Here is a 22,930-nt window from a genome sequence, read left to right on the forward strand (position 1 = left end):
ATACACCAAACCAATATAACCCTACTCTGCTCATTGCAAAACTAGGTACCAGACAAGGCAGGACAGCCTCTACACCCCAGAACCTGCTGCATTTATTCAAACTAACCATCCTAAACCTGCTTACTATGCCTTACCCATTCCTTCTAGAAAGTTCTTACTATATTTTCCTCCCACTCCCTCCGCATTCTGATCCAACCCCGTGCTTTCCTACGTAACCCTGCATGGCAGCCAGGCCTACTGTTTCTGGGGAACTGTCAGTGAAAAACTTCTTCCTTCATGACAGCCATGTTTGTGTCTGCATGTCTTACCATAACTTTTTAAAACAAAACCTCATATGGGGCCTCCCTGGTGGTGCATGGGTTTAAGCACAGCACTGTGGAGCTATTTGCAGCCTCTGCAGCATGAGTTCTATCCCCAGCCAGGAGGCTACACACATGGCACAGCAGACCTCTCCTGTCTCACCCGCTGCTCCCTTCAGCAGTGTATTTCAGTAGATCTGCCTGTTCTGTTCCCCACTCTGTCTCTGATGGATCCTCTCACCCCCTGCACCTCCGGCCTGTACCCCAGTTCTTGTATGCATAAATAAATCTTAAAATAAACCCTCATGTCTCATATGTGTAAATATATATGGGAACACGTGTCTGTGGGTGAGGGGATACGTATGCCTGTGTATTCTTGAAAGTACCTGTGCATGTGTGAAAGTTTGTAAAACCACATATGTGTGCATTTGTCATGTGTGTGAGAGCACATGACTGAACAAAGAATTAATTGTGAAAATGTAAACTATGTGGGGAGGCTACAAGAAGAGAATTCTTTTAACAAAGTCTGTGCAGAATTCTTTTAATTCTCAAGCTCTTGATAAAATTGGTGTTTTCAGGCCTCCCTGGTGGCTCAGCGGTTGAGCGCTGGGTTGGCGCGCAGACCTCTCCTGCCGCCCGCTGCTCCCCTCAGCAGTGTACTTCGGTCCTTCTGCCTGCTCTGCTCCCCGCTCTGGCTCTGGTGAATTCTCTCACCCTCCCACGCTTCTGACTGTACCCAGTGCTTGAATAAATAAATAAATAAATAAATAAATAAATAAACTTAAAAAATAAAATTGGTGTTTTCCTTCTGGCACAGGGAGGATATCTTTCACATGGGAATGTTACCTGCTTTTAAGAAAAAGAAGGAAAGTCAGAGTGCTGTGTTTGCTGTTTTTCAAGTGTCTTTTATTCAAAATAGTCAGTATCCGGGAGCAGCATATTTTGGGTTGCATGTTCTGAACTCCTTCAGTGGTAAACACATACACAACTGTATAACAGATTCCCCAGCGTAAGGTTTCCTTTGTAGACGCTGAGGTGGAAGTGCCGGAGGGTACGATTCAGTCTGACTCAAGGGCGGGATGTGCAAGTAGTGGTAATTTATTCTTTAAAATAATACCACCACCATACTAACATAAAGTCATTGCAAAATTAAAAATTAAGTCAGACAGCGCTTCTCTCGGATGTGTGTCTGCGGTCTGGCCTTTGGCACAGCAGTTAACCCTCATTTTGCCCTCTAGGCACAGGTGGCTAATGCAAGCGTCCTGGCGCTGCTGCGCTCGCAGACCACAGAGGGCCCCTCTCGCCCCAGTCTGGCGTCAGGCCCCGCAGCAGAGCTTGCTGGAAGAGAGAGGCATGTGGGCGGGTTGCACCGGCAATAGTCGTTGCGGCAACGGGCGTCGGAGCGTGCGCTCATGCGCGCTCATGCGCGCGCTCATGCTGAGCCGTTATGCCCCAGTGACCGCGGGAGGAGCGGCCTCAAGCCCAGGGCGGGATTTCTTTCCTATCGCCAGGCTGACAGCCAGGTTGCCTGGAAGGCGCAGGGAAAGCACCCGGGAACAGGGAGCCTAGAGAGCTCTGGGGCTTTTGAGGCAGAAAGGGGGCCTTCTGAGGGGACTGGGACCTCGGAATGTTTTGGAAGGTGGAGAGGGTCAGACATTCCAGCATCTTCGGGGTATGGGAAGGAAACGACTCTGGACACAGCAGGAGTCCAGAGTGTTAGGCAGCTTCAAGTGGAAGGAACTGTGCAGGGTCCCCCAGAGGGAGGGAAGGGAGGACAGGAAGAAAAGAGGGGGTGGCCTCAAAAATAGCAGGGGTGGGGGCCGGGGCAAGGAAGAATCCAAAGGGATGGAGGGAGGCCTCCGGGCCAAGATGAGGCCATGGCATTATTCTCCAGCCATAAGGCTGGAATTAAGCAATACAATGATTCATAAACTGAATCATTAAGCAAACTGTAATAGACCCCTACTAATTTTTCAAAGGTCAATATTTTTAGTGTAGAAGGTAGGGTAGAGAAAGAACTGTGCAGAAAATGGGGGAGGGCAGACTAGTGAACAAACAAAAGCTGTATTTTTTTAAAATGTTTTTTGTGTAGATGAACTGGGGTGTTGGCTAGCTGTGGGGAGTGAGAGGATTCACCAGAGACAGAGTGGAGAGCAGAACAGGCAGATGTAGTGAAATGCCCTGCAAGGGCAGCAGTGGGCCAGGCAGGAGAGGTCTGTAGTGACACATGTGGGTTAGCTCCCTGACCAGGATTGAACTCCGACTGTATAATGCTGAGACTTAATCCCTACACCACCAGGGAGGCCCATAAAAGCTCTTTTGCTCTGAATCTAGAGCCCAGTTCTAGAGCAGGAAGGGAGCTCAGAGGTGCGGTTGTGTCTGACCATGGCTCTTTCTGGTATCTAAATTAGATCCATCCTAACTACACTGGGGCTTATCGTTACCTTTGGGATACTTATTTCCAGCTGAGGAGGGGGACGGGGCACAGTGGCAATGCAAGGAAAGAAAGCCAGTGGCAGGTGAGGGAGAGGACCCCATGGGGGCCCCAGCCTGATGAGAACTAGACACTGGCTTTAAGAAAAGTCATAAACACACTTTTGTCATGAACACATTAATTCCATTTCAGGGTTTCTGGGTATGTTGGACAAAGAATAAGACTTGGAGTCAGGAGAGGACCCCTCTCAGTAACTCTTGTCAATAGAGAGGCTTCATGTGTGACCTATTTATTGGACTTGACCTCCCCCTATTATGTTACTGTTTTGTTCATCTTTTGCCAGGGTGTCTTCAGATCACAGCTTACATTCTTCAGGGGGTGAGGGGCCTTGTTAGTCTTCTCCCTATAGAACCTCCTATGACATTACTTAAATGGTTCCTGCACCTGTAGGGAACATTACTGCTGATCATGCCAGGGAACAGCCTGTGGGTCTGCTAGGCTTAACGGCTGCTTAAGCTGCCAGCGGGCTATGCCTTTCCAGTACAAAGTCCATTTGGCCCAGTAAATTACCTAAACTTAAAGAATGCAAACTACCTACCCTGCAAAGTTTCCCCTCAAGCTAAACAAGAGCAGGATGCTTCATCCTCTGGGACAGTGAGTATACATCACGAGGCATGACCGGGAATGCCTGGGGAGCCTGATACGTAACGTTGCATCCCAGAGACTGATCAGCAGAATGCCTTGTTAATAAAATTGGAACCAGGGCCTCCCTGGTGGCGCAGGCGGTTGAGTGCAGCACTGTGAAGCTATCCGCAGCCTCTGCAGTGCCTGTTCAATCCCCACCGGCCGCGGAGCAACCCACATTGCGCAGATCTATCCTGTCTCACCCACTGCTCCCCTCAGCAGTGTATTTCAGTCAGTTTGCCTGTTCTGTTCCCCATTCTGTCTCTGGTGGATCCTCTCACCCCCCGCACCTCTGGCTTGTACCCCAGTTCTTGTATAAATAAATAAATCTTAAAAAAATAATAATAAAATTGGAACCATGAGTGGGGGTCGGAAGCTTGATTTCTATCTTTAAACACGGACCACAAAACTAATCTAGATCAGCCAACTCATCTCCTCAAAAGGCCTAGATAACCTAAGCAGCCATTCATTTCCTTCCTTTCCCTCTCTGTTCTCCTGCCCTGAGTATTGATTCAGTCAATAAAAGGGCCAGGTTTTGCCTTCTTGGCAGCATCTTGCCATAACAGCTTGCTCCACGACTCCCCTTGCTTTGACAGTGTGGTGTTGCCAGACACAACAGCCCATTGGGGAGGTTATTGAGTTCCCAAGGTTTTCAGGTGCTGCTTTATCATCTGTAAAATAATTGCATCTCTGCCCCCTCCTTAGGTTGTTTAGAGGCCTAGTGAGTTATTGAACTTGCTACATCAGGGCATGGGGCCCTCAAAAGCAAGGACATATCACCAGAAAGCCCAATCCACATGGTTTAGAGAGCAATGGGAAGAAAGGGGGGCTAGAACGAACCTATTTAGGCCATGGCCTGCTGCTGCCACATTCTCCCCACTGCTCCATTTGCCAGGATGGGTGGCTCCCTCAGGGTGGCTCCCTCCTTTGTTCAGCTCAGTTTGTCTTCCCCAGCCCTGCTCTGAGTTCACGGTCCTGAATTTGAAACCTGGGTCTGTCACTTACTAGCTGAGTGATCTTGAGCAAGTCATTTTCGCTTTCCTGCTTAAGCAGAGCTAAAATGGCCGTGACTGAAACCATATAAACCAAGGTATTTCTGCCTCCAGAGGGAGGCTGCTGACATGGGGAAGGAATATGTTAGAGACTGTTAGTCACCAACTAGAATGGCCTTGGGACAAACTGCAGTTATCTTCATCTCATCAGTTGCCTTCCCTATTTCCTCATATCCTGCTCTCGTCTTTAACACGATCACCTCCTTCAGCCTTAGAATTCGCCTTGTCCTTAGTTTCCTCATGTGTGGCTTGGGAATGGTTCCCTAGGAATCATCTGCAGCTTGGGAATGATTCCTGAGGAATCAACCAGCTTAGGATAAGGAAGCTATTAGATCACATTGCATGTTTTAAGTGGGGTGTTCAGTTGTAGACAGCTTGGCATGGCGTGAAAACAGGGCCCTGGAGAATGTTTGGGACCTCGTTAATAACTAGTAATATGTGTAACCCTAAGGCACTGAGTCTTGAGTTGGGTACAAAGAGGCTAAATAGGATACCAGGACAAGAGAAAACAATTCAAAATGATAAGCAATTCGTGTGTGTGTACGTGTGTGTTTACTCAGATTAGAAAAGAAATTATGAATTTTAAAAACAAATACCAGAAACATCAAAAATGTCCTGACATTTTTATTAGCTGCCAGAAACACCTTCAGCCTTAAAGTACCCCCACGCCACCACCACCATAATTTTTGACTGCAGATTCTTTGATTATCTTTTGCGGGATTTTATATTTCCTACAAAGAGATTCCTGTCTTTCATTTGGCAGTGTGTTCCTGAAAACCATGTATACACCAAGATAGCTTTAATGTATGAGGTGACTTCAAAGCACGTGTATATATCTCCCACCAAGCACATTTATTAATCACCTTTCCCCTGTCCCCCATCCAAAATATCCACAGCTACTCCTACAGGAGAAGTATTGCCAGAGGAATTGTCAATGGGAAGAGACAGTGGGCCTCAACCAACTTGTAAAAATATCTTCTTTGAATTTTTCAAAGACACCTGACAACTGAAAATACTACTAAGGCCCCTCCAAGGCAAACAGAGGCCCTGAAGTTTGAAGTCCAGTTTTTCCTTTGCTACAAATCCACCCATGTTCTGAATTATTGCAGCTGTGCCATGTTCGAGGTTAATCCCTGGCAAATGCACGGGAAGCTAGAATAAACCTTTGAGCAATTCTAGGGCCTGGTTCACTCCTAATTTTGACTCATTTTATGTTGACTACAAACTCCCCTGCCCACCGGCCCCCCTTATACCCCCATAACACAGGGGGTTCCTGGGATTAGTGCTCACCCCAAAACACCCTCTGGACAGGCGGATGGTCCTCACTCCTGAGCAGGATAGTTTCTGTTGAGCCCAGCCTGACCTCTTTCACACACACAGAGTTGTGTCAAGCTGACCTTTGAACTTCCTAAAGGTGGAGGAGTTGGAGCCAGAAAGTAGACAGAGGTCTCAGACAGGCCTTTCAAAACCTTTTACCACTCCTTGTCTGTCCTGTAATAGGACTATTGAACAGAGCCATTGAAAACCTGTAAGATATCCAGAAGCATAAAAAATACATGTCAGCCAGGGAGATGGAAAGGAAAACTGGAGGAAAAAAGACCTTGACTTGGAAGGAGAGTAGTAGAAAGTGGGGGCCCACAGCTCCTGGGGTGAAAATGGGCTCCTCTCTGCTGCTGCTGCTGCTGCTATGCTTGAGGCTAGTACTGCTGTTAACTTGCTGTGTGACTGTGGGACGTCTCCTACTTTACCTCTCTAGGTCTCTTTCTTCTTTCCCCTAAAAGTAGGGCCAGTATTGCTTTCTTCACAGGGTTATTGTAAGGATGACACATGGTAATGCCTGGGGAAATTTCTTGGAAGATTGGGAAAGGCCATTCACACAGGACCCCCTCATAGTCCTTCTGACCAAAGGGGGAAAGTCGACAAAGAGGCCCTAGACTTAGGCCTGGACCTTGCCTGTTTGAGGAAATTGTCCTTGCTTTTACTCAAAGCTGACCCTGCCTTAGGTGGAGCAACTCTACTCCAGATAACCATCTATGTCTTGGAGCAGGAAGTGCCATGACAGACTTGACTCAGGAGCCAGAAACCCTGAACTCAATTGGCCTGAGTGGCCAACTCACCCAAGGTCTGAGTGGCCAGATGGAGAAACCTGGAAAACTGAGGAGTGCTGTTCTGATCCAGCCAGGCTCCTGGTTGCCTGAAGTAGCCCCACTGCCTAGGGGCAGCAGGGAAGAGGAGCAGCAGAGGCAAGTGACCAGGACAAGAGCACCCTAGAGGAGGGACATGCTTACAGGAGAGTTAGCACAGGCGGCTGGGCCCAGGCCAGGAAGAAAAGAAACAGGTCCAGTTTAGGCTGAAGATTTGCTTCAGTCTTTAGGCACATAGACCCTGGTTACAGGTCTCCGCTACTTGAGGCCCAGTACTGACTGAGGGAGCGTGTGGGCCCCAATTCCTTGCCTCCCGGCTGATTTCCTTTAGATATATCTGGCACTAGGGTTTCTTGTCCTTTCCACTCCCCTTTGCCATCTAAACATATTCTGCCGCCTTTTAAAGGACAGAGTAAGTCCTTAAAAAAAAATGTTACCTGAAATGATAGTTGGAGTTAATTTCCAGCAGAGAAAATGGGATAGATGTTGGATTCTAGGGACAAGCCTACAGAGGTCAGCAGAGTGAAGCTGCAGCCTCAGCACTGAGGCTGAAAAGGAGGAAGGAAACCTGAGGAAGAGAGGGTGGGGGCAAGCAGGAGAGCAGCTCTCAGCAGCCAATCAGAGATTCCTAAGGGCCTGGGGTGATGGAAAGAGAGCTTCACAAGTTGAGCAGCTTGCTCTCCTTTACCCCCAATCAGAGAGAGGCACCCACATGGCTTGGCAGGCCAGATCCCAAGACAGGACCTAAAAGAACTGAATTGAAGGTGTCCACTTTGTCCCCAGACTCATGGGTCAGCGATATTATGGCTGCCTGCTAAGCAAAGCTTTGGCTGGAACTAGTTGGAACCAGGTGGAGAGTAAAAAGGTCCCCCAGGGCATCCTCATTTGTCTTCCAGAGGGGAGGGAGGCACACCTCATTCTCTCCACTATTCCTTTGGGGCCCCAGGGCATCTTAGAGTCCCCCCTCTAGGACTTGAGAAGGGTCTCAGAAACTGGCATGACTGAATTCCAAGGGCATGTGAGCCACCAAACTAAAAATCCTCTCTGTTCTTTTCCATCCTAAGTTAGTTCCAACCTCAAAGTTCGAGTTTATCTCAGAGGGTCTGCAAAGAAATAAAATGGTAGAGATACTCCAATAAAAAGTCAACATAGATACATAATTTCATAGGGTAAAATTCAATCATAATTTTAAATTCCCTTGCCCTTTTAGGCTAAAGTTCAAAGAAATAAAAAAATGAAAGTCCTAAGGTCAAAGGGTTAAGGTTCAAAGCAGTCAGTCCAGCTGTCTGTCAAAGTCAACTGGTGTTAACTTCCTCTCCAAGACTGTGCACACACACCACCTACCTGTGAACACAAGAGGGCTGAGTTACTTCTGGAAAGGGGTCCTCCACATCTCAGCATTTTAAGTAGAGGAATTTTAATTTAAAGTCTGTCCTGTGCTCCACTTTTAAAAGATCTACCAGCCAGATAGATGGTGACAGCCTGACAGGCCTGCTCTCCATAGGGAAATCCCAAGGGCAACTTGCAAACTGCTTGATGTCTCCAAAATCCAGGACTTATTCCGTGTAGACTCTCTTCTTGAGAGAGTCCTCAAGACCCCAGCAGAACGGCCCTGCCTGGCAGCTGATGGAGAGTAGACAGCGAAGAGAGAGGTAGCCAAGACCCCACATGCAGGGACCCCAGATGCTACCACTCCACGCAGTGGCAGCTTTAGCCCTGTTGTGTCAGGAAGGACAGAGAGCCCCTCTGCATGCCTCCTCCTCTCCGAGCACATCGCGCCACTTCTGCCTTCTCACAAACAGTTGTCTCCTGCCTTGGGAACAGTCCAGTCACTCATCTCAGTTAAGACAGCTTCTCCTTTCAGGACATTTGAAATATTGTCATTTGCTTTTCCTCTGTGCACCCAGTAACACAGCGCTGCCTAGTGATAGGGTGTCCAGGTCTGGGCTCTACGCTGTGCCCTGCACAGTCTTGCAACTCCCCACCCCTGGCATAGGTTCCTGAACTGAGGACAGTAGAGCAGCAGCCCTTCACTCTGGTTCTCAGAACACCATCCTCCACTTGGGATGCACCAGGCCTTGAGTGGCATTTGTTTCTGTGGCCAAGGTTCCAGTTGGCGCGGGCCTGTCGCATCTGTATGTCTGACTTAGCTGTGCCCCTAGCGGTTGTGCTGGCTCCTGACGATGGAGTCACCCTTTACTTCACCACATAGCATGTGCTGTTTTTGTTGGATTGTGCCTTCCCTCCTTTCACTTTCTCCTTGCTTTCTGGCCCAAACATTTACTTTTTCTGACATATTTCTTTAAATTTTGTCTCTTGAGGTCTCCCATGGCAAGAGAATGAAAAAAACTGTCATTTCTGGTTTGTCACAAGCATCCATGGTTAAAACGATCTTGTAGCTTATAAGCGGCCAGTAACCCTCTCCCACCTGGCTAAGCTCTCCTCTGGTTGAGATTAATGGACCTTCCTGGAGACCTAATCCATACATTTAAAAGCATTCCTTACAACCACAGCAATGTCTGGATCCTCACCCTTAGGAACTGCACGGTCCTAAAATACACCCCCAAATCTTCTCAGTATCTGAGGCTGATCTTCCATCCTTGAATTTGCCCAGATCCTCTACCACCTGACTGTCAGCAGGCTCATGGGATGGCTTCTGGTTCTTACAGAGTCTGTGTTGGCTGTTCTACAGGGTTGAACAGCCAACCCCTCAAGAGTGTTCTGGGACACCAGGCTTCTACTGGTCAGGAAGGGAGTGAGGTGAGGGGAGGTTGCCTCTTCTCCAAACCTCTGCCCTTCCCTCACAGTAAGGAGCTGTCTTCGTCATGAGCTGGTCTGTCCAGCCTTGTCCACTCCAGGGTCTCGTCAACACCTTCATCTCTTCCCAACCTGTCTCCTGATGTCTGACATCCACTTAGGATGTTTCTCTTCCTGCTGCTCTCTCTCACCATGCCTGTTCTGAGAGTAAGATTGTGTGTTTTTCAAACCATGCTATTTCCTTCTGGATCTCCTAAGCCTGACTACCTGGGATGGACAGTTCCTCACACCTTTCGCACAATCTTGCTAACTTTGGAGTGTGCAGTAATTTCATCGTTTTTCTGTCTCAACCAAAGAGAATAGCGTGCCAAAGGGCCTGATTCCTTTGATATTGTCATCCATTAACAAACCACAACCATCTGTGGGTGAGCCAAGCTGCAGTATCACACTTCCAGGGGACCAATTATTATTATTTCTAATTAATTAATTATTTATTTTTTAATTTTAACATTTATCATTTTTAAAAATTTTTTAGACACTATTTGCTTCCTCCCACCCCCTCAGATTGAGTCCCCATAGAATTACCTGCCCCAAGGCACCCATGCACCATCACCACAGCAGAGGACCAATTCTTAAAAGGTAGAAGGTACTCTGAAGACGCAGAAGGGATCCTCTAGATCACACATTCTGATAGGAGGCTTTGGGGACAGCACATCTCTGTGGCTCAAGATTCACACCCAGGTGCACTCCAGCCCTCACTGACTTTGAGTTGAAAGTGCCCACCTGGCTAAGAATGCCTCCATCCGAACCTCACCCCCAACACCGCCTCAGAAAGTGAGAGCCCTCTGGAACTAGCTCTGTTCTGCTGTCCTGTCACAGGTCAAGGCCCATTGGAGGCCTGCTCCTGCCAGAAGCCAGGCTTGCCAAGGCCCTCCCCTTTTAGCTGTTAATGGTTTAACAAAGGTAACACAAACACCTGAAAGAGCTGTGAGGAAAAAGGTATCACTGGAGTACCCCATAAATTCCCAGGGCCCCCCCAGTCATAGCCCTCCCTCCTTACCAGTGGGCCACTGACCTGTGAAGGAGAGCATTTCCTTGCTTTTGTCAGTTCTAACACCTAGGCACAGACCTCTGAACAATATAGTTTGAGGTGCCTGTTTTTGAACTTTACATAAATGAAATTATTTACATTTTACATCGTTTTGCTCAACATTTTATGCTTGTGAGGTTCATCCATCCTGATATGTGCATGTCTAGCTTGTTCGTTTCACTGCTGTGGAGTGTTCTATGGCGGGAATCTACCACAACTTATCCATTCCATTGCTGAAGAACATTTGTTTCTAGATATGAGCTTCTCTGAGGTATGAGTAGGAGTGGAACTGTGGGTATGTTAATTTTAGCTTTCATGTTGGGTGGCGTGTTATCTTGTGGTGACTTTAATTGCACTTCCGTGGTTTCTGCGGAAATTGAGCATGTTTTCCATTTGTAATTCTGTTTTGTGAAGTGACTTCCAAAGTTCTTGTTAATTTTTTATTGGGTTGTCTATTACCAATTTGTAGAGTTTTTTTAAGTAGGGTCTGGACATGAGCCCTTTGCCAATGATATCAGTTGCCCAAATCGCAGCATGTCTTTTCACACCTTTAATGGTGTCTTAGTAACACAAGGACAAATGTGTCCTTCTCTTCCTTAGTTGTATGACCTTTTTGGATTGCATTTGAGAAATCATAAGCTAATAATCTCTTATGTGATATTCTAAGATCTTTATAATCTTTAATGGTTTATATCATGGAGAACTGATTTTTGTGTGGATGTGAAAAAGGAATTCAGTTTGACCTTTTTCCCCATTGGCAGCCAGTTGCCTACTTGAACATTGCTCTTTTCACATAGAGTTTAATGCTGCCCTGATCATAGAGCGAGCCCAAATATGTGTTAAAATCAACAATGTCGATTCATAAACCAGATTAGAAGTGACATCACGACAATATTGCCTCCAATCCAGAAATGCTTGGTCTCCCCCATTTATTAGGCTCTTCAACGACCCTCAGGTTTTTTTTTTTTCTGTAGTGTTTTGTACATCTTGGATTCATTGTGATTCATTTTCAAGAGCTTGTTGTTTCCTTCACTCCTCCCTCACACACAATCTTCTCTTCTTTGTATGGATGAGGTCATTTTCTGTATGGTAAAGTCACATCTTATTCTGAAAAACATTCCTGCATTGATACTCTATGTATGTGTTCTAAATATTCTTTGTCTTGCTTGTCAGTGACTTTACATGGGCTTAAATGATAAAATTGTCTAAATTTACACCCTTCCTATCCTTCTTTGGATTTTTTAAAATCCACTCACGATCACCTTAATGGCAACATAAAGATGATCCTCTCTACACTCTGGAATGGCCACTGAGTTCTCTGGTTTGTAGGTGCATTTTGCCAGATGGCAGCTCACTGAGGATACAGACATACACACACACACATACACACACACACACAGAAGAATTCACTCCTGCAGACAGGTTATTTTGAGAACCTTTCTTAGCACGCAGCTCTCATGTTGGCTGTAAGAGGAGAAGCCCTGTGAATGGATGAGGCTCAAAGGGTTAGTCACTCGCCCTTTCTTGTGTTATTGCCTGGCTTGTCCTCAAGAGGGCCAGGGGTGATCTGTTACAGCTTGAATGAACAGGTTGAGGGAAATTTCTTCTACATCCTATCTGGCTGCCTCCTCTTATTTATTCCCCTTCAGCCTGGTTTCTCACCAGAAAGCTCAGAAGCAATATCACCTGGTTGTCGTCAGCCCCACACTCTGACTGGTAGATGCATTCATAGCCTTCTCCAAACCGTGTGGTCACTGACTGGTGTCTGGTTCTTATCCCGTTGCCTCTAGACCCAAAGTTGCAGTTGAAATGTTCACCAGAATTCACAAAACAATCAAATGGAATTAAATCCAAAGGGTCTTTTGCATGTAGAACTGGGGTGTGGGGCAGAGGTGTGGGGAGTGAGAGGATTCACCAGAGACAGTGGGAAACAGAGCAGGCAGATTTACAGAAATGCCCTGCTAAGGGGAGCAGTGGGCGAGACAGGAGACATCTGCAGCGCTATGTGGGTTAGCCCCTGGCCGGGATCCAACTCAGGCAGTAATGCTGAAAGCACTGACACTTAACCCCTAGGCCACCAAGGAGGCCCTAAATTCAAAAGGTCTTATCACATCTCTTTGAACAAGAAGGAAATAAGTTTATTTTAAAATCAGGAATATTATGCTCTGAATTATCAGAGAGCAAGAGGATACTTGCTACCTGACAAGTTCCCTGGAGAAATACTGGAAGGTATTTGACAGAGTTGCACTTGATTTTCTCTGACAGTGCTTTCTGGCTGGCCAGGTTATCTTCAGGAAGGTTGTAGACACCTTGAAATACAAATCATCTTTGAGGATCATCAGTTAAAACAAAGTGGCTGATGAGCATCATCTCTGCAACAAAGGTACTGGTGTGAGGGAACAGATGCCTCAGGGGTGAGGTATCTGGGACCAAGAGGCCCTAGTTCTTAAGTCTATTGAGAAACTTTGGAATTTGCTGCAGGTCCTCATTTGCTGCTGACAGCATCAACGTGGCTCACAAGTGCTTCATCCTCAGGACATACAAGGCATGTTTGGTCCCTGAAAGGGACTGCCCGAAGGACACAATGGGCCCAAAGGACACAATGGGCAAAGCCCCTTCAGGAGAGCAAGACCCAAAGGGTGGACGTTTGGCAGGTGCGGATGCAGGTGGTGGGGAAAACTGAGGGCGTTAGGGAGCAGATGGGGAGCGAGGGCTTGAGACAGAATCAGAATGAAGTTTAGAGGGAAGACTCCCAAGGAAGTGCAGGAAAAGGCTCCCCACCTTCCCAGGCCCGAAGCAGTCTGCCAACAAGTTCCTGCTTCTGCTACAAATGAAATTCAGTAGATCCATCAGGGGAACAAAATCAAGAGCTCAGAAGCAGACCCACATCAAAAGCTGATTTGATTTGGAATAAAAGCAGAGATGTAAGAATTAACATGGTGAGGAGACAGGTGGGTGGAATCTACTATCTCATATAAGATGGAACCTTACCATAGATCCAACATGGGAAATTCCAGATGGAACAAAAATGTAAATGTCCAAACAAAACCACTCAAGTCCTAGAAAAAACCATGGGAAATAGTTTGATAATCATGGGGTGGGGGAGATCTAGGAATGACACAAATCCTGAAGAACAGCATGATAAGCATGTCCCCAGAGTCTACCCATAAACTCCAAAGCCAAATGACAAACTGGGGAAAATATTTGCAACTTGAGGAAAGGGGTTAACCTCTCTAATATATAAAGAGCTTAAAACAAACAAAAATACAATTCAGTGGGGAAAATGGGTTTGAAGATTTTACTTAGTTCCCAGAAAAGGGAATGACTGTTTACCATATGAAAGATGTTCAGCCTCATTGTGAGAAAAAAGAAAGAAAAGCATTTTTCTTTCTGAAAGAAAGAAAAGCATTTTTTCCCATCAGACAGCCAAAAGTCAGTCTTGGGCTGGAAGACTACTCCTGTGCCCTGCTGGGGGCACCACCGCTAAGAGGCCTTATTAAAACAGCATTGCCTTTGACCAGCAATGGTACTTCTAGAAAGCTTTCCTACAGATGTATTTACACGTGTAATTCAGTAGAGCAGAGGTAAGCCCTAAAGGCTGGAAAGTGCTATTAGAGGCTCGTTAAATGAATTGTGGTCTGTCCCAACAAAAGAATACTGGATGCTCTTCATGCAGAGATAGACTTTTAAGTACAAAAAATCAAAGTGCAAAACTGGTATACAGTTACTGTTTCATAGGGAAGGGAGAAGAGATGGTGTTATACATATTTGCTTGCATACACATAAAATATCTCCAGAGGGATTTGAGAGAGGTTTACCCTGTGGAGGAAAGTGGCAGAATGAAGCCTTCTGTGGATCCTTGAAACGCTTTGAATTTGAGCCATGTAGACATACTACCGATTAATATGAGAATAAAATGAGGAAACCAGATGGCTGGGAACCCAGAATGAGACTTACTTGTAGCTTTGAATTAGAAGTGCTGTGTGCATGTTTTGGGAGCTGGACCTGTGAAATCAAGTCTGGACTTCACTATTCCCAGTTGGGGGTTGACATCCCAGGAGTAAGAGGACAGTAAATTTCTGAAAATTGACAATTTTTGCTTTATACATGGGCTTCAAACATAGGCATGAGGTGTGCCTACATAAAAGGAAAGGAAATCTGGACTGAGGCTTAAGTTTTGCATTTGTGCCCCTATCCCAGTTGGTTCTAGAATTTTTGCTGGGAGACCTGAAGGGCTGGGACCTGACTTTGCAACTTCTCAGATGAGAAGGGGGACTAGGTAGTCAGGAAAGGGCTTTACAGTTTAGGGGGCCAACACTTAGTTGCCCGGTAAATGAAGGAATCAAAGACATCAGTAATCCAGAAACACTGAAAACTTCCTAAGCTTTGGGAATTAGCTGACCTCTCCTAGGTAACTGAGCTTGGCCTTTTATTAATCTATTGCTTTAGAGGGAGCAGAGTAGCCCCAGGGCTGACCTGCTAGTTTCTGCAACTGGTGGGCACCATCACCAGGCTCCCTAGCAATGCTGCAGCTGCTTTCTCAAGGACCTTGTGCCCCACCTGGGTCTTCCTCATCAGGCCTGCCAGTCACACAGGCTGGGAAGACAATTGCCCACACTCCTGCATTGCCCCCAGGGAAGGAGTTTCATTTTACCAAGAGTATGGACACAAGTCGTTCATTGGCTCCTTTCCCTCCCTCAGTAATTTGCAGTAATGGCACCCCTGGTGCTGAGATGTCCCATGATACTCTCAGAATGGTGAAGGATATCTGGTGAAACCCTTCTTTTCAGATGGGGGTAGGGAAACAGAGGCCTGGAAGGAGAGCAGAACACAGGCACTTGACTCCCAGTTGGATGGAGGCAGGCCCTGAGGCAGGGGACAGTGGGACATTTGCAACAAACGTGTGCCTGGGGAGTTGCAGCCCAGACATCAAAGAACTGGGTGCAGCTGCCTTCATTCTGTTTACCACTCGCAGGATGCTGGGGGTATGGGGTGGGAGGGGGGAGGAACACAAGAGAAACCCCAGTTAACAGGACCTAGGTGGGAGCAGAGGGATGTTGGTGTGGTCCCACACAGGGTGGCCTCAGGGAAGACTTCCTAGCAGAGTGTGGTGTAGGGCTCACAATGGGCAGGTGGGGGACAGATATGGGGCTTCATGGCCCTTTCTTTCCATGCAGAAGGAACAGCACCTGCAAGGCAAGCTTCAAGGTTGCCAGGGAAAGCGGCTGTGAGAACACTCATGTCACCCTGTAGGCCAGAGGTCTTCCACAGATGACACAGCACCACTGAACAAGTGGCAGTCTGTGTCCCATCTCATCTGTCCCACACCTCAGTCTGAGGTATCATTTGGAAATGAGTTTCTACTGCCATTTCGGAGGTTAACTGTATGACTATGGGCCCTCAGGCAGCCACGAGTAAATTTAGGGGCAAGCTGCTCCATGGACAAGCTGCTCCATGGATGGACTCCATGCTTTGGAGGACTGGGGCTGGCCGGGAGGGGCGGGGGGTGTAGAAGGGGACTGGGATAGGGCACAGAACATAACTTGATGGGGTGCGGCAGTTGCCTACCCTACAGGCCCAATTATTAGCTCCAGGGGACTTGGGAACCTGGTGGGCAGGTCCAAGATTCTTGCATTCGTGACCCACAGATGCTGCCTTTCCCTTGGATTCCAAGGAGCCAGTCACTGCCTTGCACATGCTCCAGCTGCTCAGCAGCTGACACTTTCAGGTTCATGGGAGGGCATTAAACCATGTTGCATACTCCTGCTTCCCATGATCCTCTCTAGCCTGCCCTGCCAGCCCCCTCAGTGACCCAGTGTTAGCTAAGAAGATACCCATTGCTAGTGTGAGGCTGTAAGACAAGAGCCCTAGCTCAGGGCAGTGGGTGCATAAACATGGCCAAGGCAGAGGTAGCCAGCCTAGCATTCCTAGAAGACCAGGAGCCAGTGTCCTCATCTGTGAAATAAGGGAGTTGGGCTAGAATCACAGAGACCTATATCCTGGCTTTCACATGACCATGTCTCATGCAGGTTCTAAGAAGTAAAGGCTAAGAGGAGCAGGTCCAGATGGGATGGGGTCTGAAGCTGAGGAAAGAGGTTCTTTGCTGGCAACTGGCAGGCTGGAGGCACTCAGGAGCTGAGAGGGTACAGCAAAGGCCAGGGCCAAGGTGGGAGCCTATTACAAGAAAAGCGCTCATATCCTTAAAAGAGATCCCAGCAATAAGCCAGGCTAGGATGAGTGGGACCTTTGGCTATAGCTGGGGCCAGGATACTCCCTCCTCTTCCTCCCCCCACCTCCCTCTCCAACTTATCCTCCAGCAGAGACAGATATGGGGCTTCATGGCCCTTTCACTGAGGACAGAATGTGACCGAGGTGAGAAGGGGCCAGGTCCTCGGCAACCTTTGTGGAAGAGCTGCATGTCTCTCTCCCCTGCCACCAAAAAAAAAAAAAAAAAAAAAAAAGGATGGGCTAGACCTTCCCAGACTCCCCAGAGCTCTGATTCTCCTCCCTCTTTCCTCTAAATTACCTCAACCATTCCCATTGCTTTTCTGGAAGTAAAACTAGCTGGCCAGGGCTGAATGTGATGAGTTGACTTGGGGCTAAGTGGGGAGAGTACCTCTAAAACCTGGCCTAAGAAGCAGAGCAGTTCTCAGGCATCTTGAGCAAACTGGCAAGGGTGGGTTGCCTGAGAATAATGCCAAGAACTCTGCGATGGAAGAAGGGGGTGTGAGCGTGGGTCCATATAGAAAGCAGCAGCTCTGGGGCCTGGGTGGTTCTGAACTCAGCCATAACTGGACAACAAAATGACTTTTCATGTTTCTAGCCTGGGCTGGGCACTTGGAGCTTCTTGCCCATACCTGCTGACTGTTCACACCAGAACCACACAGGTGAACGCATGCAAGGACAGTGAGTACAGCACAGGCTGAGGCACAGGCAGCTGTCCCAAGGAAGAAGCTTTTAGCACCTGGGTCCCAGGCCTCTGCACACACACAAAGCAGCCTGTCACTGCCTGTGGTTCAGAGGCAACATCACTCCCAACATCCAAAATGAAGTAACAGTCTCCAAAGGCTTAATTCAGATAGCACCCCTCCAGTTTGCAAAAGCAAAAGCACTAAAATTCTATGAAATTTAACAAACCACCTTGCATCTAGGATGTTCTTACCTAGAGGATGAAGGGGTCTCAAGGGCCCAGGGAAAGCTGGAGTCCAGAAGTGAGGTCCTACCTTTTCCAAGCCCCCCGGGGATCACATGAGCAGGGAGACCACTCTGTGCAAGCAGCTGAAATAAACTTGACCTCTCCCACAGAGCAGGCAGTGCAGGGTCAAGCTGGCCCTTCCCTTTAGCTGAGACAGGTGCTGACCCTGGTCAACTACGTCAACTCCAAGGACATGAATTTCCAGCTAGTGGCTGGAAGGAGTTGTTGCTGTAGAGCACGGAAGTTCTCCACTGCAGAGGTGAGGCATTTTAGCCCAAAGGCAACTGGCCTGGGTAACCTGAACTTCCCTGTTTAGAGGGTGGGCAACTGAGGCCCTTATAGCACAGGGACAGGAGTTAAAAGTGCCTATTGCCTTACTACCACCCTGGGAAGAAGCCCTTATACTTGGCTTCAGGCCTCCTAGTTAGGAGATCCCAGTCACCCTGGGCCTTGATACTGACTTTTTTCTTGACCATGCCCTCAGGGAAAGACTGTCCTAATAGGGTGCACTGACACCAAAAGTGCAGGCCTACTGTTATCTCAGGAACTGTGATGGGGCTTGGGTGCTGGAAAGGAGAAGAGTCCAGGCATAGAATGGAGTTAGACAGGGGAGTATAAACAAGAACTCCACTTCTCATGCACCCTCTCCTCACCAACATACGCACGCACGCACACACACACACACACATCTGAAAATTGTCCCAAAGTTCCAGAACAGGATTTTCCAGGCCAAGTAACTGGCATACCAGCCTCCACGGGAGTGATGAGGGCAGGGGGAGGCAGGCATTTTTTTGCCCATTTGGAAGGAGGAAGGTGGGACAGAGAGAAAGGTCCAGGTCCAGCTAGCCCTCTTACCCTTCAGACCGGTACCAACTGCTCCCTCCCCCTCTTTCTGACCCACTGTGGTGGCCCTGCCCTTCACAGTCATCTCTGGGTTCCTGCCCAGCCGAGTCATAAGCGAGTCATAAAAGGGCCCTGGGAAGGCAAAAGCTGCAAACCTTGAGGTAGGAGGTAGAGTAGACTCGAGACTGATTCCTAGGTCTGTGGTTGAGCACGTTGCCAAGGGCTTCTGCTAAGGGGAGGAATGCAAGACTAGGCAAAAGGCACCGGAACAGTCGATTCCGAGGGGGCACCCCTCCCTGGCTAGGCTCCCGGTGATTGCCCAGACCCTGCACCCACCCATTCGTCAGCAACCAAGGAAGCCCGTGGTGTCCAAACCGTTTATTTCCCCAGACCCGGACGTGGGGTCGCCGGGAGCGGGGGATACAACACTGACAGAGGTGAGGCCTGCCTGGGCCAGGCCAGTGCAGGCGTGTCGTCAACGGAGTCGTCGGGCGCCTTAGGCGAAGGTGGAGCTGTTCCAGCCCACGTTGGCCGCGCTCATGTCGTAGTAGTTGATGTAGATCCTGCAGGGGGTGAAGCCCAGCTCAGCGCACCGCGCGGCCACGGGTGTGAAATGCGCGCGCGCGCCCCCCCTCGCCCCCCGCCCCGCCGCGCCGCGCCCCACGCACCGATCCGGGCTGACGCGCAGACGCTCGGCAAGCAGCGCGCACAGCATCTTGCTGTAGGCGCGGTTCTGCGCACCGCCGATCTTGCCGATGCTGTGCAGGCTGCAGAGCGCGCAAGGTTCGCTGGAGCCACCGAAGGCCATGAGCTGGTCTGGGACCACGTGCACCGCGATGTACTGCAGGGACAGGGCGCGGCCAGCCCGCCTGAGCGCCCTCGCAGGCCCCGGGCGCCCCCGTCCCTCCCGAGCCCACCGCCTCACCCCGGAGTCGCCTCCCCGCTCCCAGCCTGGGAACACCCAGTCCCGCGGGCGACCCCTCCTCCAGTTCACTCCCGCACACCTGGGGCGGCTTCCCAGTGGCCTGCGCCAGCTGCTGGGTTAGCTCGGAGAGGAGTCCGTCCGGCACCGAGGCGCGGGGGACGTTGGTGTTCACGACGAACATCGGCATGACGGCGGTAGACAGGCGAGGGCCGGAGCGGAGCAACCGAGAGGCGCGCGCCGCGGCGGGAGAGCCTGAGCTACGTGCGGCCGGGAGGGAGGCTGTGGCCCCGCCCCGCGTGACGTCACCGCCGGCCGAGGCCCGCCCCCGCGGCCGCGGCTCCCGCCTGGCTGGTGACGTCACCTCCGGCCGCTCCCGGGACCCGCGAGCCCGCCGCCCGCGAGCCAGCCCTTCACCGCTTGGGGGCCGGAAAGCGGCCTCGAGTCTTTGCTAGCCCTTGCATTTAGGCTCGGGGTGTGGCGGGGCGTCCTGTGCCGGGAGGTGCGGGCCTGGCGCTGAGCGGAGCCGCGGGGCCCGTGTCCTCAGGATCCCGCCGCCGGCCTTCCCCCGCCAGGTGAAGTCCCAGCTCATCCCTCCGTAGGCTCTGAGCCCCCTTGTGCCCTGAGTCTCTGGGGGCAGCAGTCTGGGGGCGTGTGCGGATGATCTTCAAGTGGGTGAGGATGCTGAGAGCCGCGAGCCGGGGCGCGGGGAGTAAGAGGTGAGGCGGAGACAGCCCCGCGCTGCGGTCAGCAGCTGCCCCGGAGCGCACGCCCAAACCTCGGGGCTCTCGGGCAACTTCTCTGCAGGTCCGGGAACTGCAGCTCCTCAGGAAGCCCCGCCCTAGTCAGGTCCTCTGGGGCTGCCCTCTCACGCAACTCCTGGTGAATTCTTTCCCTGCACTAATGGTAAGCTGGGGAAGGGGCCATCTGGTGCGTGCCAAGCACACAAGAGACAAGGACTAAATCTGGCTGAATGAAATGAAGACAGTCAGGACATGGCAAGAAGAGGGCCAGGGAACAACTTGATTCAGGCCGTGGCCATACTGAGGGCGAGAGATAAGCCTGCAGGTCCTGCCATCACTGGGCAGAAGTGGACACTCCTTCCTGAATACCCCGGTTCACGGTGCTGTGCTGAGGAGTGACTCTCAGGGGCTTGAGGGGACATGTTGTGTTTGGCCATGTCCTTAAAGCTCTCCAGAAAAGTCCTGTCCTTGGTCTCTGGCAGGTGCAATCTGGTTAAGGTGGCACAGCACACACAAGTTTTACAATGGCCATGTGATACAGTAGCCTTCAATCAGGAGGGCCCACGGCCCAGTTCTGCAAATAGCCCGTAAGTGTTGGTTCCACTAGCTGGGTTCCTCTGCTTCCCTCCTATCAAAACCTCACATCTTACCTGTGGCCAGGGCTCCCTTTGTTCCCAGTGATGAAATGATGCTGTTGGCCATGTCTCCACCCCAGGGCTCGTCTCTGAGTGCCAGAAGCCAACTCAGCACTTCCTGCTCCATAAATCCAAATCCTGTTCCTCCCACATCTGATCCCCTGCCAGTGAAATGTGCCTCCCTTCACTGTCCACCATATCCTAATTTCTCTACTACCACCACCACCACCACCACCACCTTGGTCTAAGTCAGAAGGCATTGCCTTTGCTGGCCTGAACCCTGTAATATAATCCCCTTAGTAGACTGGCCTTCCTAGAGAAGCTACCTGTTCCCTTGCTTCCCCACTCACAAGCAACCAATCTGGCCATGTTGACTTGCCCAGCGAAATGTGAACAAAAGTGACATGAGTGATGTCGGGCAGAAGATTCAAAAACCAGCACCTGGTTCATCTGTTCTTGGAGAAAGTGAAGTGAGTGACAAGGTGGATCCTCTCCTGCAAACACCTGTGATGTCCTTTTAGGTGAGCCACTGTGATTTTCAGGTTGTTATTACAGAATAGGGGAGCTTTCCTATGCTAATCTGGACCTCTCTGAGCCATTTGCCATCTAATATACTACCCTCCCTGTTTCCATTAGCAGTCAGCACCATCTTTCTAGAAGGACATCTGAGAGGCTTATATGATACCAGTCTCGCCTGTTACTAGCTAGGATACTTGGCTAACCTCTCCGAGCCTCAGTTTCCCCACCTGTTGGGGAATGACAGTATTCACCCTACAGAGCAATGTTGTGAGGATTAAACGACCTAGTGATAGTACCCTATGATACCCGAAGTAGTACTGTCACAATGCAGACCTGGTCTCCACCCATGTGTTGCACCAAGTTCCCTGTGCTCTGAGTTGTGAGCAAGGCCCTTTAGTGCCAGGTGAAGGTGTTGGTACTCAGATGTGGTTTGCTCACACTTTCCCTCATCTGACTCAAGCTCAGAGCTGCTGGTGGGGTCAGGTTCCAAGACATGCCCAGTGCCCATCATGTCCTTTGAAGCATAAACCACATTTCTGTTTGTAAGTTAATGCTTTCTTTCCAGGTGGTAAGCTCCATGAGGGTGGGGGACTCTCTTTTTATCCACTGCTGTATGCCTACCTCTTGGCCCATTATCTCAGGGGTAGACAGTTGGCATCCAAAGCTGTCTTTGCCCATCTTTGCCCTAATCCCTGGAACCTGTGAATATGTTACGTTGCATGGCAAAAGGGACTTTGCAGATGTAATTAGGGCTGCAGACCTTAAAACAAGGAGGTTTTCGTGCATGGGTCCAATGTAATCACATAAGCCCTTAAAAGCAGAGGATTTTCTCCAGCTAGTGTCAGAGATGCAACAGAAGGGGAAGTCAGACTCGAAGCAGGAGGAGGACTCCCGCTGTTACTGACTTTGAAGAAGGGGGCTGGAAGCCTCAGTTGTGCAACTGCAAGGAAGTGAATTCTGCCAACAACTTGAATGGACTTGGAAGTGAGTTTTTTCCCTAGTTGACCTTGAGATATCTTGACTTAGGTCATGTGAGACCATAAGCAGAAGACCCAGTCTCTTTGTGCTGGATTTCTGACCCACGGAAACTGTGAGATAATAAATTACATGTTGTTTTAAGTTGGTAAACTTGTAATTTGTTCTAGGACCAATGGAAAAGTGATAATGTTGGTATCACTAGAAGCTTAATAATGAACTGAATAACAGGACACCCGCACCAGGAGGCGTTAGCAGACATGGCTGCTGACCTGCCAAGATCCTCTTCCTGCTTCCTCACTAAGAGGAAGACCCTCACTAAAAGGTTAGACCATTCAGTGCCTCAGAGCCCCTGGCAACCAAATGTGACCACATGAGGTGGCTATGACCCATGTGAGTATAGGTCTTATATGGAATCAGTTCTTTGCTGAAGGAGGTGCCACTCTACCCTTTTCCTCCTCCACCATCTGGAACATGAACTGGACCCCAGATTTATAGTAGCTGTCAGGCTAATGTGAGCTGAAAAAACAGGTAAAGGAGGTAGGAGGTGGGAGTAGCAACCCTGAGAACTTGATGGCTTTGCCGAGTCCCTTCAGTTGAAGGAGAAAAATAAGCCTCTATCAAAGCACTGCTTATTG

At 49.4% G+C, this 22,930-nt stretch overlaps 1 protein-coding gene across 1 annotated transcript; it reads right to left on the reverse strand.

Moving 5' to 3' along the window:
* Positions 1 to 18,836: 18,836 nt before the first annotated feature.
* Positions 18,837 to 19,705, reverse strand: MIF (macrophage migration inhibitory factor). The gene is made up of 3 exons (XM_037496966.2): positions 19,503 to 19,705; positions 19,167 to 19,339; positions 18,837 to 19,061 (listed from the first exon to the last, which is right to left on the reverse strand). The coding sequence occupies exons 1-3, from the start codon at positions 19,608 to 19,610 to the stop codon at positions 18,995 to 18,997; spliced, it is 348 nt and encodes a 115-aa protein (XP_037352863.1). The 5' UTR covers positions 19,611 to 19,705; the 3' UTR covers positions 18,837 to 18,994.
* Between the last annotated feature and the right edge of the window lie 3,225 nt (positions 19,706 to 22,930).

Source organism: Talpa occidentalis, unplaced genomic scaffold (genome assembly GCF_014898055.3).
Source record: "Talpa occidentalis isolate TD23 unplaced genomic scaffold, MPIMG_talOcc4v2.1 talOcc4.8, whole genome shotgun sequence".
Taxonomy (NCBI): domain Eukaryota; kingdom Metazoa; phylum Chordata; class Mammalia; order Eulipotyphla; family Talpidae; genus Talpa; species Talpa occidentalis.

Coding starts and splice junctions, on each gene's coding strand:
- MIF (XM_037496966.2), bottom strand. CDS start 19,610: ATGCCGATGTTCGTCGTGAACACCAACGTCCCCCGCGCCTCGGTGCCG. Junction 19,340..19,502: donor CCACTGGGAAGCCGCCCCAG/GTGTGCGGGAGT, acceptor CTGTCCCTGCAG/TACATCGCGGTGCACGTGGT. Junction 19,062..19,166: donor CTGCGCGTCAGCCCGGATCG/GTGCGTGGGGCG, acceptor CACCCCCTGCAG/GATCTACATCAACTACTACG.